The 16,419-nt window shown below is 46.1% G+C and overlaps 2 protein-coding genes across 2 annotated transcripts in view; both read right to left on the bottom strand.

The window, feature by feature from the left end:
- Window positions 1-6,943, bottom strand: part of TGM5 (transglutaminase 5) — a 30,920-nt gene extending 23,977 nt beyond the window's left edge. Inside the window, exons 1-3 of the mRNA XM_047862251.1 lie at window positions 6,934-6,943; window positions 870-1,049; window positions 508-753 (exon numbers count right to left, since the gene is read on the bottom strand). Of these exons, the coding sequence (XP_047718207.1) occupies window positions 508-753; window positions 870-1,049; window positions 6,934-6,943 (436 nt within the window). The remainder of the gene's footprint in view (window positions 1-507; window positions 754-869; window positions 1,050-6,933) is intronic.
- Window positions 6,944-7,042: 99 nt separating this feature from the next.
- Window positions 7,043-16,419, bottom strand: part of TGM7 (transglutaminase 7) — a 29,312-nt gene continuing 19,935 nt past the window's right edge. The window contains exons 12-15 of the mRNA XM_047863023.1: window positions 15,974-16,134; window positions 13,818-13,951; window positions 13,436-13,586; window positions 7,043-7,159 (exon numbers count right to left, since the gene is read on the bottom strand). Of these exons, the coding sequence (XP_047718979.1) occupies window positions 7,043-7,159; window positions 13,436-13,586; window positions 13,818-13,951; window positions 15,974-16,134 (563 nt within the window). The remainder of the gene's footprint in view (window positions 7,160-13,435; window positions 13,587-13,817; window positions 13,952-15,973; window positions 16,135-16,419) is intronic.

Raw genomic sequence — 16,419 nt, 5'->3', positions numbered from 1 at the left:
CGAAACCAAGAGTCAGACACTTAACCAACTGAGCCACCCAGGTGTCCCAATAGCTTTCTTTCTTTCTTTTTTTGATGCTACTTATTTTTGAGAAAGACAGAGACAGAGCATGAATGGGGGGAGGGCAGAGAGAGAGACACAGAATCTGAAGCAGATTCCAGGCTCCAAGCTGTCAGTACAGAGCCCAAAACAGGGCTTGAACCCATGAACCATGAGATCATGACCTGAGCTGAAGTCAGACACTTAACTGACTGAGCCACTCAGGTGCCCCTCAATAGTTTCTTTTTAAGTAAAGATGACTTTGCTCATGTTTTAAAAATTCTAAATAAGTAAATAGCAAGTTCTTCCTGCCTTGTTTCTGGTGCTTGGGAGTAGATGCTGAGTGCATACAACTGGGAGGTTTCTGGTAGTCAGGGAACAGGAGTCTAGAAATCCTTGAGCCTGGCTCTCTGTGGCACTGACAAAGGGGCAGAGACAAGGGACCCACACACAGACACCCCACCTTACCTGGGCACCAGGGATTGAAGAGCAGGATGAACTCCCCAAGCTGGTAGGCTGTGACAGACTTCTGGAAACAGTCAATATGAACTTTCAAGAGATACCGACCCACGGCTGCCGTGGGAGGGGCACACAGGCTCACCTCCAGGGAGCTGGCCCCATTGGTCTCCAGAGAGGCAATCCATGGGCTGGGACCATGATGACCTGCCAGGCTGAACAGGGCTCGAGTCCCATTGGACAAGTCTGGTAGGGGTCCTGAGAGGGAAGCAGAACTCAGGCTCTCTGCAGTAAACTCTCAACCCTCCAGAATCTTCCTACACACACACACACACACACACACACACACACACACAGCCCTCAGGGGTCCTCACCAGTCTCAACCACAAAGATGATATTGTCCAGGCCTGGCTGGAAGCCCCGCTTCCTGAAGTACAGAGTGATGTTGAAGGCCTGGCCCCGGCGAACCAGGAGTCGGTCAGAGCTGATCTCCTCTGTGTGGTGCCGCACGTTGTTCCAGGAGCTCTGGAGGTCTGTGAGGGCCACCTCCAGCCCTGCAACAGGGCAGCCAGGGGCATATGAAAGAGCAGGGCTGTAGAGTCTGGTCCAATCTTGTCCACCACTGTTTAGTTGTACAAACTTGAGAAAGAAACTTAGCCTCTCTGAGCCTCAGTTTCCAAGTTAGTAAAACAGAATCCATAATACCAGTGTTACAGCATTGGTATGAGGATTAAATGAGGCTTCATGCCTGCAACTGCCTCTTTGTTATTTCCTTCTTCCTTCCCTTTCTTGCTTTTATAACCCTCTATCCCCTTCCCCTTTTATGCCCTCCAGAGGTACATGGATTTCTGCCTCTGTCCAACCTCTTTCATAGTCCTGGCCAATGAAAGCTCCCTTCAGCCTAGCATGTCTCCAGATTCACCCCAGCATCCAGTTTTTAGACTCAAGTTAACAATGTCACTTGCCCCTGTGCCAGCCTCCAGGTCTGGTAGTTAACTACTATGCTTTCAGCAATTTGCTGGCTCCCTGACCACCACTAATGTCACATGCCTAATGCCCTGGGAGCTGGGATGCTGAGGATAGTCAAAGAAAGTCCCACTCCCAGCCTTCTGGAGCCTCTGATAAAACACAGATTGATCTCACTACTCTCCAAGTGTGTCTCCCCAAGAAGGGCTCCATTTCTGACTTCTCCATGTTTGGCCATGGTCCTACAGTGGTCTTGAGGCATCTGGGCTCACAACCTTTAAGTCACACTTGGCTCACCCATCTCTTTCTTGGTCTTTTTCCATTCGTGTGTGGACACATCCCTTCATTCCGTGAAAACATCTCTGGTGTCCACTTGACCCTTTCCACATTTGCATAATTCTGACCTCCTCACTTTACCCCTAGTGGCCATAACCAATTCCATTAGGTGTCCTGCTTCCTACACCATCCTCTCCTAACACATCACCAGATTATCTTTCCTCAAGACAATTGAATCATGCCATCCTTTTGCTTTAAAAGTTCTGAGATACCCTACAGTCTACCATACAAAAGGTACACTCCTTAACCTGACACTTATGACCCTCCATACCTGGCCTTCAGTTACTTGCGTTCTTGCTTCTCAACACTCCAAGCATAGGCCCTCTCCTCCAACCAATCTGTTCCCAAGCAAATGGTAGCCCTACCTGTCCACATATTTTGATCCTGCTGTAACCCCAACTTAGAGTGCCCTCTCATTCCGTCTGTCCTAACAAAATCTAACCAAATTCTACCTGTCCTCCACCTGTTGAAGACCCACCTCTTTCATGAAGCCTGCCTGAGCTGACCCACCCTTCTTTCCATCTCCCACTGGCCTAGAGTACTTAACTGCATCACTTATAGTGAAACTTAATTGCTTCATTGAGTTAATATCATGCTCAATTGTTCATTTTTATCAACAAACTTTTACTGGGAGCCAGTAATTTCAGGATCAGCAAGAAATATTCAGATATTTTTGTAGTTACTTTTTCATTTGTTTGCCTTCTACCACAATATGTAAGCCAATGAGGATACAGGCCTAGCTGTTTTGTCTCAGCTGTATTCTAGATTATAAGAAATACAAAACAAAACATTTGACAAAATCCAACATCTTCTCATAATAAAAAACACCCAACAAGTAAATTACCTCTAAGAAAGGAAGTAAACTAGCTGAAACTGATAAAGAGTATCTATGAAAAATCCACAGTCAAAACCATATTTAATAATGAAATACTAGATACTTTTCTCCCTAAGATTAGGAACAAGACTAGGGTATCTTCTCTCTTTAGCACTGTACTAGAGATTCTAGCCAGTACACATTGGAAATAAGTAAAATTGTCTTTATTAATGTATGACATGATCTTGAATATAGCAAATCCTAACAAATCAACACACAAAATTAGAACTAGCAGATAAATTCATCAAGGTTGTAGAATACAATATGTATATACAAAAATTAATTATATTTCTATACACTTGCAATGAATGAAGTTTTAACCCTGCCTTACACCATATACAATAATAAACTCTAAATTAATCTAAGACTTAAATGTAAGAGCTAAAACCATAAAACATTTAGAAGAAAACATAGGAGTAAATTTTCATTATCTTGGACTTGGAAATGGTTTCTTAGATAAGACAATAGAAGCACAAGCAACAAAATAAAAAACCCTATAAATTGGACTTCATCAAAATTAAAAATTTTTTGCTTCAAGGATATCATCAATAAAGTGAAAAGACAACTACAAAATGAGAGAAAGTATTTATAAATCACATACCTGATAAGGGATTTGTATCAAGAATATATAAAGAATGTGTACAACCCAATGATTAAAAAAATAACACAAATAAAAAATGGGCAATTGATCTGAATAGACATTTCTCCAAAAAAATATGCAAAGGCCAATAAGCAAATGAAAAAATGTTAAACATCATTAATCATTAGGGAAATGCAAATGAAATACCACTCCACATGCACTAGAATGGCTCTAATAAGAAAGACGGAAAATAACCAGTGTTGGGGAGGATGTGGAGAAATTGGAACGCTTATACATTGCTGATAGGATTGTAAAATGGTATGGCCACTTTGGAAAACAGTATGGCAGTTCCTCAAAATGTCAAAAATAGAGTTACCATATGATCCAGCAACTCCACTCCTAGGTATGGACCTGAGAATTTGAAAACATTTGTTCACACAAAACCTGTACATGAATGTTGATAGCAGCACTATTCATAATGGCCAAAAGATGGAAACAACCATCTGGTTATTGACCACTATCTGGATATTGGATGAACGAGTGTGGTATATCTGTAAAGTGGAATGTTATTCAGCCACATAAAGGAATGCTGAATACAGTATAATATAGATGAAACTTGAAAATATTATGCTTAGTGTAAGGAGCCAGATACAAAAGGTTACATATTATATGATTCACTTTAAGTTTATTTACTTATTTTGAGAGAGAGAGGAAGAGAGAGGGAGAGACAGAATCCCAAACAGGTTCTGTGCTGTCAGCACAGAGCCTGATGCAGGGCTCAAACTCAAGGACTGTGAGATCATGACCTGATCAAGAGTCAGATGCTTAACCTATGGAGCCACCCAGTTGCCCTATATAATCCAATTTGTATGAAATATTCAGAATGGGTAAACCCATAGAGACAGATGGTGGATTAGGGTTTGCCAGGGGCTGGAAGTAGGAGAAAATGGGGTATGACTGCTATAGGGTATGGGGGTTCTACTTTTTTTTTAATCTTTTAAACATTTATTTATTTTTTGAGCGACAGAGACAGAGCACAAGCAGGGGAGGGGCAGAGAGAGCGGGAGTCACAGATTCTGAAGCAGCCTCCAGGCTCTGAGCTGTCAGCCAGAGCCCAATGCAGGGCTCGAACGCACGAACCGCGAGATCATGACCTGAGCAGAAGTCGGATGCTCAACTGACTGAGCCACCCAGGTACTCTGGGTATGGGGTTTCTTATGAAAGAAATATAAGCATAATGATCAGCACATTGTAGGTACCAAAAGATGTTTGCTAGTTTGAATAGAGTTCTCTATCTTTTCCATAATCACTCTGCACTTATTTCAAATCCAACCAACACCTCACTGAAGGCTTGTCTGCTATGTGATGGGCACCATTGTAGACACTCTATCTCATTGAGTCCTCACCACAATGTTGGAGGGATGAAATGTCATGTCATTCACACTTGGAGATGGGAAACAAGGTTCAGGCAGATTAAATGTCTTTTCTAAGGCTGAACCTAGGGTTATTGGCCTAAGTCCCGTGTTCTTTCCATTACTCAACAGTTTCTGCCATTGCTGGTCTTCAGAAAGGAACCAGCCTACTGATAGCTGGGAGAGCACCTGGCTTTCCCCTGGTAGTAGAAAAAGAAGCTCATCACTTTTGGAGACCAGCTGACTACACAGATCATTTACTGGCTCCAATTCAGGTTGGGCTCATGACTTAGACTCCTCACTAGGTATGGCAACATCTGCCTGAGAGCCAGCACTGGGGCCAAATCTCATCCTCTGGATACATCATGGGTCAAGTTAACTTCTGCGTATAATGCTGGGATTATTCTTCACCCCACACACCAGACTTTCAAATAGGAAGTACATTTACTATTGGGCATATTTGTTCTCCTTGATGTGAGGGGATGAAGGGGAGTAAAATGATCAAAGAAATAGAAAGGAAATTATAGGTAGAATCTTCAAAGTAATTGATCTCAGTATCAATCCTAGAGAGACACTCCCACATGAGTACAGAGGCATACATAAGAATGTGCCCTGCAGCATTGCTTATATAACTAGAAAATGGGAAACAACCTAAATGCCCATCAAAATGGGATGGATAAATAAATTACTTACACCCATACTATGGAGTACTATGCAAAGTGGAAATTTTTGAGGTAGATTTAAAGGTACTAATTGGCATGGGTAGAGCTCCAACCACATACTGTTGAGTGAAAAAAAAAATCAAGTTGTAGAAAAATATGTACAATGTGATTATACCATGATATTTATGATATTTATACCAAAAAAGCTAGTCATATATATATATATAATTTTACATATGTACTGATCTTATACACACACACACACACACACACACACACGCACACACAAATATAAATATGTAGACAAAAGACTAGTAACCATGATTTCTCTTAGATATGACCACAGTGGCCTCTCTGGAGATGAAGCTGGGGTTGGTGGTGGTGGTCAAGGGACTGTAACTTTATCTGTAATTATTGTCTTATTTTACTTCAACTGCATATCCATATATTTCTTGTGTAGATAAAAATCATTTTTAAATTTTTAAATATTTATTTATTTTTATTTTTAATTTTTTTAATGTTTATTTATTTTTGAGACAGAGAGAGACAGAACATGAACGGGGGAGGGTCAGAGAGAGAGAGGGAGACACAGAATCTGAAACAGGCTCCAGGCTCTGAGCTGTCAGCACAGAGCCTGATGCGGGGCTTGAACTCCCGGACCGCGAGATTATGACCTGAGCTGAAGCTGGACGCTCAACCGACTGAGCCACCCAGGCGCCCCAATATTTATTTATTTTTGAGAGAGAGTGAGCAGAGCAGGGCAGAAAGAGAGAGATAAAGAGAGAGAGAGACAGAGAGAGGGAGAGAGAGAGAGAGAGAGAGAGAGAGAGAGAAAGAGAGAGAAAGAGAGAGAGGAAGAGAGAGAATCCCAAGCAGGCTCCGTGCTGTCAGCACAGGGCCCTACTCTCAGGGCTGTATCTCACAAACCGTGAGTTCGTGACTTGAGCCAAAATCAGGAGTCAGATGGTTAAGCAACTGAGCCACCCAAGCACCCCCAAAATTATAAAAATTTAAACAAAAAGAGTAAGTGAAGGTGAAGCTGTTAAATATGTAGAAATTTGAACTCATTTTTAGAAATGATTTTAACTAACGAACTAATCATCAAAGCAGCTTTCTAGAGAGGAAATATAGACAGAACAGATTAGCTGAAATGAGGAACAGACTTTCTGAAGTGGGGAAAAAGAGAAGGTTTGAAGATGCAGAGAATTTCAGAGCCAGAAGAAAACTTCAAGTTCATCCTGTCCACCCCGCCCCCTCACGTTTCAGGCATGGGGCTGGGAACTAGAGAAGTGACTTGCTAAATGTTAAGGCATCAGCAAGTGGCAGAGGACAGGCTCCCTGACCCACTAATCCCTGGCCCTGCCCCATCCCACTGGGCTATGGAAGCAGGCGTGCTGGTACACAGCTGTTTGGCTATGTTTACCAGCCGGCCTCCACCTCGTTTCGTGGGTCTCTGACTATCAACAAATTCTGAAATTTCTGGGTTCTTTCAGCCTCAGTTCTTTATTTACTCCTTTCTTCCTCTGAATCCATTCTCCCCTTGACTTCCTACAGTCTCTCTGTCTTCCTTCTTCCTTAGCTCCTGCAGCCCCAGGGGGCCTCCCCTACCTTGCTCCATGGCCGCTGTCTCTGGTTCCTGGGCCACTCTTCACAGAACAGCTGGGCGGCTTGGAGCTTCAGGAAACTGGTCCTGGTACGTTTGTTCCCCCTTCCATCTTTAAGACTCCAAGAGACACCGAAGGCAGGGTGGCTGCTGCACTGCCACCTGCTTACTGGGCAGATCACAACTGGTTTTCTCACTTGCCCTCAGGTTTTTCTTGGCAGTGTTGCTCAGCTGGGAAGAAGTGTGGAAGCCAATGAACTCTCAGGGCCTTATGCCATGTGAGCATTTGATAGCTCTTGGGCAATGAAGCATTCCATGGCAGGTGTTGTACTATAGTGGGGGAGCCAGGTGGGAGAGGTGAGCTGATGGCCTCTCTGGGGATGCAAGGGGCTGTGCCCCTACAGGAAAGAATACCAGGGTCCCAAGACTACAGCTCACAGCTGGGAGAGCCTCTCAAGCCTAGAACTCTGGCTGGCTTTTATCCTGAAGGGCCACTTTCTAGATGTCAAATGCAAAGAGAACCCACTCTGGATCACCCTTGGTATGATTTTTTTGGTATTAGTTTTTGGGGCAGAGCTATTGTGTTGGGTGAGACTGGCCAGGTGAAGGTGAATCTCAAAAGGAGTAGAGGAAATAAACTTGGGAAGATGCATGGAGGAGTTCTGGAAATAAGTAAGAAGGTAGGAATGCCAGTGGATGTCCTTGGTTCTATTAAGAACAAACAGTACAAGTCCTGGGAGTGAGCATGTAGGGAGAAAAGCACAGATGGGAGGAGACAGATGGAAGGAGGGGAAAGGGCTCTTAGCAGGGAGTGGGCAGGACACCCTAAAGGCCCCCGCCCCCGCCCCCACCCTGCCTTTCCCTCCTGTGGGAACTTCCACTGAATTCCCTGCTTTCTGGGTCCCTTAACCTCCCTCTTCAGGAACCTCGCTCACCACCATCTGCCCTCCTTCCTGTATTTTCTACTCTCCTTGTTCCCAGTCTGCTCTTATAGTATTTGTATCCATTCACATATACAATTCACTACTTCACACACACACACCCACCTTCATTCCAGCATTTCTGGTCTTGGCGAGTGAGGACAGTGCCCATCCAGTCACTCTGGGAGAAACCTGGGTGCCACCTCGTATTTCTCTGTCTTCCTGACCTCCCTTAGCCCATCAGCCACTGATTGCTGCCAGCCCAACTCCTGATTATCTCCTAAAATTAGCCTACTCTCCCTGGGCCCTTGGCCCTGGCTTCACTGAAGCACCCCCTGGCCTGGACAACAACTCCTAACCAGTCTCCCACCCATCCTTTTTCCAAATGAGCCATCACAGTGATGTTTCTGAAGTGCCAATTCAGCCAGGTTGCTCCTGGCTTACAATCCAGCAGTAGGTCGAGTCCAAGCTTCTCAACATTGCCCACAAATCTCTTCAGGATCTTTCCTTCCTGCCTGGAGTCCATTCAGGCCAAATACCTGCCGTTCTCAGATGCAGATCTGCTTTCCTACACCTGTTATTGCACCTGCCAGTCTCTCTATTTCTGAAATGTCCTTCTCTCAGTTCTCACCTTTCTCAGATCCAGGCTCAAGTGCTGCCCCTCCAGGAGGTCTTCCTAACACCCCCTCTCCACCATGCCAGGCATACCAGGCATTTAGGGGCACCCCCTTTTCATTCCCTATTAGCCTACTCATACTCCATGTTATAAATACTTAGCCTATTTCCCCACCAATCCCCCTGGAAGGCATGGCCTATATCTTATTAATCTACCCCCAGTGCTTACTAATGATAATGGCTAATAGTGAAACTACTGGAAGGACTAGCGACATCTTTTCAGTTCCAGTGCATCATCCCACTTAATCTTCATGCCATTCCCCTGAGTTAGGTACTATGATTGTTCCTATATTACAGGTGAGGAAATCGAGCCTTAAAGATACTAAATAGTTTTCCTAAGATCACTAAGAACTAGTGGAACTAGATTTCGAACACAAAAGTCAGACTCCAAAGTTGTGCATAAATGCTTAATGCAGTATCTGAAGCATGGCCAGTTTTCCAGTTCATATTTGTTGACCGTGCAATTGAATGAATTAAAAGATGATCCATACACGAACAAATGGATAAGTGCCTGAACCCACTGCCACATTAGTGGAAATGGGTTAGCTTAGGGAGAAGGAGGAGGCATAAGCAGGAGAGCTTAATTGTGAGGAGAAACAGGAAGGTGAGTGCAGTGAGGGCGGGTGGGTCTGGAGAGGTGAAGTAGCCAAAGAGGAAGGTGCCCAGTGGCCATTTGACAATAGCAGCCTATTTCATGGCACTGGGCTAAGGAGCTGGCTTATAGGTTTAGCTTTTCATTTGATTCCTACAAATCATAGTCAGAAGGTGTGTGTTGTGTGTGTGCTGGGGGAAGGAGGCAACTCTGGTCAGAGCGGCTTGTCTAGGGTAAGGGAGGCAGAGGAGAGCCAGGGAAGCTCAGCAGAGTTGATGGGCACCTTCCTGTTTGGAGGGAAGCAGGGCTGTGACCTGCAGGGGAAGGGCACAGAGCAGATCCTGGGACACTCAAATAGGGAGGTGTGGGCTCACCTGCCATCCCCCTGAACCAGCTCTAACAGGATGGGGGTGGGGTACCTCCAGACCTTTCTAAGACTCAGAGAGACTAGGATGCTAACATTTGTTCCTGCCATGAATTCCCAGTATGCCCTCAGCCACGTTCCAGTTTCCTTGTCTGTAAAATCAGGGTCCATGGGCTCCATGGGAGATTCCCCCCAGACAGTAGCAAAGGGAAGCATGAATTGGCAGATCCAGGTGGGTTCCTCTGCCTCCTCCCTTTTCTTTTCTTTTTAATGTTTATTTATTTATTTATTTATTTATTTATTTATTTTAACGTTTATTTATTTTTGGGACAGAGAAAGACAGAGCATGAACGGGGGAGGGGCAGAGAGAGAGGGAGACACAGAATCGGAAACAGGCTCCAGGCTCTGAGCCATCAGCCCAGAGCCCAACGCGGGGCTCGAACTCACGGACCGCAAGATCGTGACCTGGCTGAAGTCGGACGCTTAACCGACTGCGCCACCCAGGCGCCCCAAATGTTTATTTATTTTTGAGAGAGAGAGAGAGAGCAAGAGTGCGAGCAGCTGAGGGGCAGACACGGAGAGAGAGAATCTGAAGCAGGCTCTGCACTGACAGTGCAGAGCCCGATGCGGGGCTCGACCTCACAAACCGTGATATCATGACCTGAGCTGAAACCAAGAGTTGGACGCTTAACTGCCTGAGCCACCCAGGCACCCCTGCCTCCTTCCTTTTCTATGATCAGAAATGGAGACAGTCACTCAGAAGAGGTGACTAAACCAATCAGGGACCTCTGCACGTGAATGTACTTCACAACTTACAAAGCCCTTTAGAACACACTTTCTCATTTGATCCTCACAGTAACCCTCTGGGGGCTGGCACTGCTACTATTGTCTTGCACCCGAGGGACCTAGAAGTTGGCCTCAGAGCTCTGTGCTTTATATCACACAGTGACACTGAGCAGCATATGGGGAATTGCTGGGGACGTGAACATGGAGGGGAATTGTTGGGGAAGACCAGCAATCAGGAGACCTGGGAGCTGGTCTGCTTTGTGCCCCCTGCTGCACAGCCAGGACATTTCTTTCAGAGTTTGTCTGTGGGCACCCACTGCCTGGGAGGCCAGCACACCGGGTTTTATGAGACAAGGGGAGGGCAAGGACAGTGAAGGAGGGTTGGCCAGGACCTAATCTGAAGGCGCTCTGCAACAGGGGGCATGAGCCCCAGCATCCTGGGTCCTGAGGGCCTTTGGAGCTGGAAGGGACTTTGAGATTGTCTAGCTTGTCCAGCTGAGGTAGAGAAACGAAGCCAGACAGGCTTGCCTACATGAAAGAAAAAGAAAACACTACAGAGTACACTTTTTACAGCCAATTTTTGTGTAAGGAGAGTGGAAAATTTGAAAGGTCAACTGGGAAGGTAGAAATGGCTAATGCCCTTATGGAAGGCCCTTGAAGGCCCAGTAGGAAGCCTGTCCACTCTTTCCCTCCAGCGACACAAGTGACACTGCCAGGCCCCCAGGCTGACCTGACAGGAGGGGCAATGACTAAACAAAGGAGGCCCAGGCACTTGGCAGGTGGAGCAAGGTTTCAGATTTCCCCAGGAGCCAGCTCAGTTTCTCCGGCAGGTGGGCAAGGAGCCACCTGGAACACAGCAGTGACAAAGCAGTGACAGAGCCCCACAGAAATGCCCAATGGCACTCAGTGGGGACGAGAGCAGCTAGCACACAGGGTGGAGGGTGGGTGTGCAGGCTCCTGCCCTTCCTTCACAAAGCAGCCTGCGAAAGCAAAATAAATTTTAAAAAACAGAGAGAAGAGAAGGATGAGAGGGAAGGGGAGGGGGGAGAGGGGAGAGGAGGAGGAGGAGGAGAGGGTGGTGAGATAAGCCAAGTGAACCTGCAGAGCCACTGAGCAGGTGAGCAGTGGCAAGGATAAAGGGCCCACGTCTGAAAACCTGCAAGAGCATGCTCTCCTTTTCTGTGTTTCTGGAATTTCCAAAATTTCCATGATGCAAATATGCCAATTTATAATGATAACTATATTTTAATTTTTTTAATTGAGATATAATTGGCATATACTATTGTGTAAGCTTAAGGTGTACAACCTGTTGATCTGATACATTTGTATGTTATAATGTTACTACCGTAGTGTTACTGATACCTCCATCATGACACAGTTATTTCTTTTTTGCAGTGAGAACGTTTAAGACCTGGTCTCTTGGTAAGTTTGAAGTATAAAATACACTATTATTAACTATAATCACGATGCTGTGCATTAGATCTCCAGAATTTATTTATCTACCAAATGGAAGTTTCTTCTCTTTGACTAACATCTCCCCAATTCCCTCATCCCCAGCCCCCACTTACCACCAATCTACTCTCTGTTTCTAGGAGTTCAGCTTTTTTAGACTCCACAGATAAGTGATATCATAAAGTACTTGTTGTCCCCTGACTTATCTCTCACTTAGCATAATGCCCTCAAAGTCCATCCATGGTATAGCAAAGGGCAGGATTTCCTTTCTTTTTCATGGTTGAATAATATTTCTCTCTCTCTCTCTCTCTCTCTCTCTCTCTCTCTCTCTCTCTCTCTGTGTGTGTGTGTGTGTGTGTGTGTGTGTGTGTGTGAACATCTTTGTCCACTCATCCACTGACAGACACTGGGGTTGTTTCCATATCTTGGCTATTGTCAATAATGCAGTAACAAACACGGGAATGAAAGTTTCTTCTCAGGATAGTGATTTTATTTCCTTTGGATAAATACCCAGATGTGGGATTGCTGGGACATATGGTAGTTCTATATTTAACTTTTTGAGGAACCTCCATACTGTTTTCCACAGTGCCTGCACCGGTTTGCGTTCCCACCAACATGCACAAGGATTCCCTCTTCTCCATATCCTCACCAACACTTATTATCTCTTACCTTTTAATGATAGCCAGGTAATGATAACTTTATTTTTTTAAGTTTATTTATTTAATTGGAGGGAGGAGGGGCAGAGAGAGATGTAGAGAGAGAATCCCAAGTAGGTGCCACGCTGTCAGCCCGACATGGGGCTTGAACTCACAAACTATGAGATCATGACCTGAACTGAAATCAAGAGTCAGACGCTTTACCAACTGAGCCAGCCAGGCGCTCCTAATGATAACTTAAAAAAGCACAACGAATAGTGGGAGGAAGGCCAGAAAGATATGTGGCAAACTGTTAGCAGAGATTTCTTCTGGGATGAGGAACTATAGGTGATTTTTCTTTTGTTTCTTTTCACCTTTCTGGTCTTTCCAAATTATCTAGAATGAGCACAAATGATTTTGAGTGGGACTGGCCCAGCCATCCCTGTGCTCTCAGGGGGCAGCAGAGAAGTCCTGCGAGGTATCTCTGGCTGGTCCCCCTGGTGGCACAGTCACTGTCTTCCCAGGCCACCCTCCCCAGACTTCCCTCCAGCTTCCATCTGCAGGCTAAGACCATTTAAATGGAGAGACCTGGGGTCCTTAATTCCAGAGAGGCTGATTTAAGGGAATCATATTGGCCTTATTTTGTGACTGGGGACTTAAAGCAGGAGAGAGATAAGACAGGAAGAGCAGAGAGGGCCTAGCCAATGCATCTGGCATTGGGCCAGGCCAGGGGACCAGCCAGCAGCAATAAGTAGATTCTTAGCACAGAAGAGAGAACACTGGTGATAAATTAAGAGGTCTTTATTGTCTCTTCCCAAGATGCACAGAGGTTCTAATAGTGCTTCATTCACCCCAAGCAGGCCAGGAACCAGACAGAGAAGGGGCAAAGATAACGTTACACCTTCAGGAGCAGAAAAGACCAAGGTGGGGCTGCCAGAGGGCTGGAAGGGTATCAGGAGTGGGGGGTAGGGAAGGGGCTAGGGGATGAAGAGGGGAGCAGTAGGAAGGGTGCTGGGCTCAGGGAGAGACGGGAGGGGGGTGGTTGGGAGAGTACGGGGCGGGGCGGGGTGGGGCTGAAGAAACCCTGGCTGCAGCAACAAAGATGTCCTTGTAGCCCTTGATCTCCTTGATCTCATTGCTGCTGATGAGGACTTGCAGCTGGCGTGGTCCAGTTTTGATGGGGTAGAGGTCCAGTTGAATGTGGATCGTGTGTCCAGCCACCAGAGTCCCAATGCTGAAAGTCAAAAAGAGCCTGTTAGAGCCTTAAGTAACTGCTGGGATGGGTGGTATAGTTTCCCCTCTTGGAGTAAGCACCTCCCACCCCCCCAACACCACCAAGGTCAACCTTCCCCATGGAGGGTGGGAAAGTGGGGGCAAGTAGGCACCCTTCAGGAGACAAAGGACCGACCTATGACCCCACAAGGTACCCCTTGTCAGAGACCAGCATGAGACAGACGGTACTTACTTTTTGGATATCTGCCCATCAATGAGGCCACTTCCCTCCAGCACCATCATGCAGTTACTCAGAGCAGTCATTAGGGTATTGGTGAGGGTGATGTGGACTCTCAGTGCCTTGCCCACCTCAGCCCTTTTAGACACCTGTGAGGAGAGAAGACAGGGATATTGTGGGCAACTGGCCTCATTTCCACACTCCAGTTCAGCACCCTCATTCCACTGTCCTTCTCTTCACCACCAGGGACTGCTTCCTTACTGCTAAACCACTGCAATTGGGAGAGAAGAATGTAAGCCGAAGAGTATTCAAGGTTAACAAATATCCTGACCTGTCTTAGAAAGTCACAATGCTTCAGGAAGCCACTGCCAGTTGGGAATTGGCACCAAGTTGAAATCTATTTCCCTCCCCACCATCTAGTTCAGGATGGCAATTAGATTTCAACTAAAGTGCCAGCTCCAATCTGTTCATCATGGCTAATAGAAATGGCGTGTTGAAAAGGATCCTGAGGACAAATCCAGAGTCAGAGAGCTATGACTGATTAGTAGCGTCTGACACAGGCATGGGATAAGAAGTGGTGCTATATGCACCATCCATATGCTATCAGTGATATCTTTCTTTTTTTTCTGTTTACTTATTTATTTTGAGAGAGAGAGGGACCACAAGCAGGGGAGGGGCAGAGAGAGAGGGAGAAAGAGAATCTCAAGCAGGCTCAGCACCATCAGTGCAGACCCTGATACAGGGCTCAAACTAATGAACCGCTAGATCACAACCTGAGCCCAAACCAAGAGTCAGATGCTTAACTGACGGAACCACCCAGGTACCCCTAGCACTATCCTTCTGAGGCCAATGTCACATGATATGGCAGAGCCAGGACCTGAGCCAGGTGTCCCAGACCCCAGCCAGGATCTTTCCCCCACGTTGTTCTGACAGTAGAAACACTCTTGAGTTTCCCCAGGTGTGTTCTGTGCATCCCACGTGAGGTCTGTGTCATAGGGCAGCATGGCCTTGGCCTGTGAGTGGGAGGCAGGGTCTCTATCCTACTCACTTCTAGAGCCCGGTGCCTAGTGCAGTGCCAACCAGGTGGTGGATATTTGATGAACATATGTTGAACTAAAATGGGTCCTGACCACCCAGATCATACTCGAGGCATGTTCTCCCTCAAACAGAGAATTAAGAAAAAGTAAGAACCCATCCTGACTTCTCTAAAATTCAAATGAAAGAAACAAATCCCTTGTCCTCTAATGAGGGCATCAAAGTAGAACAGGCAAAAATGTCTTTGGGATCCTTCATACTCACACAAATCATCCCCCATTCCCTTAACTGTGGGGACCAATTGATAGTCTACTCTGGTTCTGATGTGTTTGCATTGGATCTTGTTTGTAACCAGGGCTCTGGGTAATGGGGGCAGGGTCCTCGCCTCAGCACCAGGCTGTGATTCTGCCCACTGTTTGCTGCACCGTGGCCTGACAACACGCCCAGGTGAAAACTGTCAGGTGGTCACATGGTTTATGATGTGGAGCTACTCATTCTGGTTGGGGTGGAGTGTGCCACTAACAAATCCAGCAGGTGCAAAGCCAGGTTGGGATCAGGCAGTGGGCAAGTTCTTTAGAACAGGAGGGGAGATGGAGAAAGGAGGCTTTGAGGGAAGGAAAACCCCTGGTAATGGGAGATGGGGAATATTTCTGCCCTCCATTTATCCTTCTTCCACCTGTAATGACCTTGCCAGCCACACAATCTTAGAACTCAAATCCGAGGCTCCTTTCATATGTCCTCCCTCTTCCCTGTCAACCCTGTGTTATCTGCAGTCACCTTTGGAATTTCACTTGTGGTTTTTCTCAAATCCGGCTCCTCTACTCAATCTCCCAGCCATGCCTCTCCTGTCTCTCTGCCTCTGCAAAGCTATCTCCCTACTTAAAATGCTTTCATCTCCACCTCATTTCTCTGGACAGTGTCTTCCTATGCATCCTCCACAAAATGTCACTTCCTCTGGGAAGACTTCCACTCTGCCCTGCACTTTGCACAGAGGACAAGACAACACCATACTGTGCTTTAATCATCTATTTGGTGTCTGAAGCAGGGACTGTATCTCATTCACTGCTGTAGCCCCAGCCCCTGGGTCGGGTGAGTCAAAGGGCTTCCGGGCTCCATCTCTGTCCAAGACACCTTACCTCAATAGATAAATTGGGAGGTTCCAGAGAGATATCTTTTAGGACCAGCATGGACCTCCCCATATCCTCCACCTTGGCAATGCCAGACACACGGATCAGCTTCTCATCTGTCAGCTTGTTTCTATAATTGTCGTAGGGTAGCAAGAGCGGCCACTGTATCTCTAAGCACAGACAAAAGACATCTTGAGTCTGGACACAAAGACACACACACACACACACACACACACACACACACACGGAAATTTGTATGTGTGAGAGACTATGTGTGTGAGTCTGTATGTGTATGAAAGTATGTGTGCATAACAAAGAGAAAGATACAGTGTACTTAACCTATACCTACTGCCCCCAGAAGTCATTGCTATGTCTCACCTAGTGGGATAGTGTCAGAGGTACAGCACATGGCATATGTGACCCCCTGCCAACAACAGCTTCACTACCTGGCACGT

Source organism: Prionailurus viverrinus, chromosome B3, assembly GCF_022837055.1.
Source record: "Prionailurus viverrinus isolate Anna chromosome B3, UM_Priviv_1.0, whole genome shotgun sequence".
Lineage (NCBI taxonomy): Eukaryota > Metazoa > Chordata > Mammalia > Carnivora > Felidae > Prionailurus > Prionailurus viverrinus.
The sequence above is the reverse complement of the archived record's forward strand: the minus strand, read 5'-3'. Positions and strand labels throughout refer to the sequence as shown.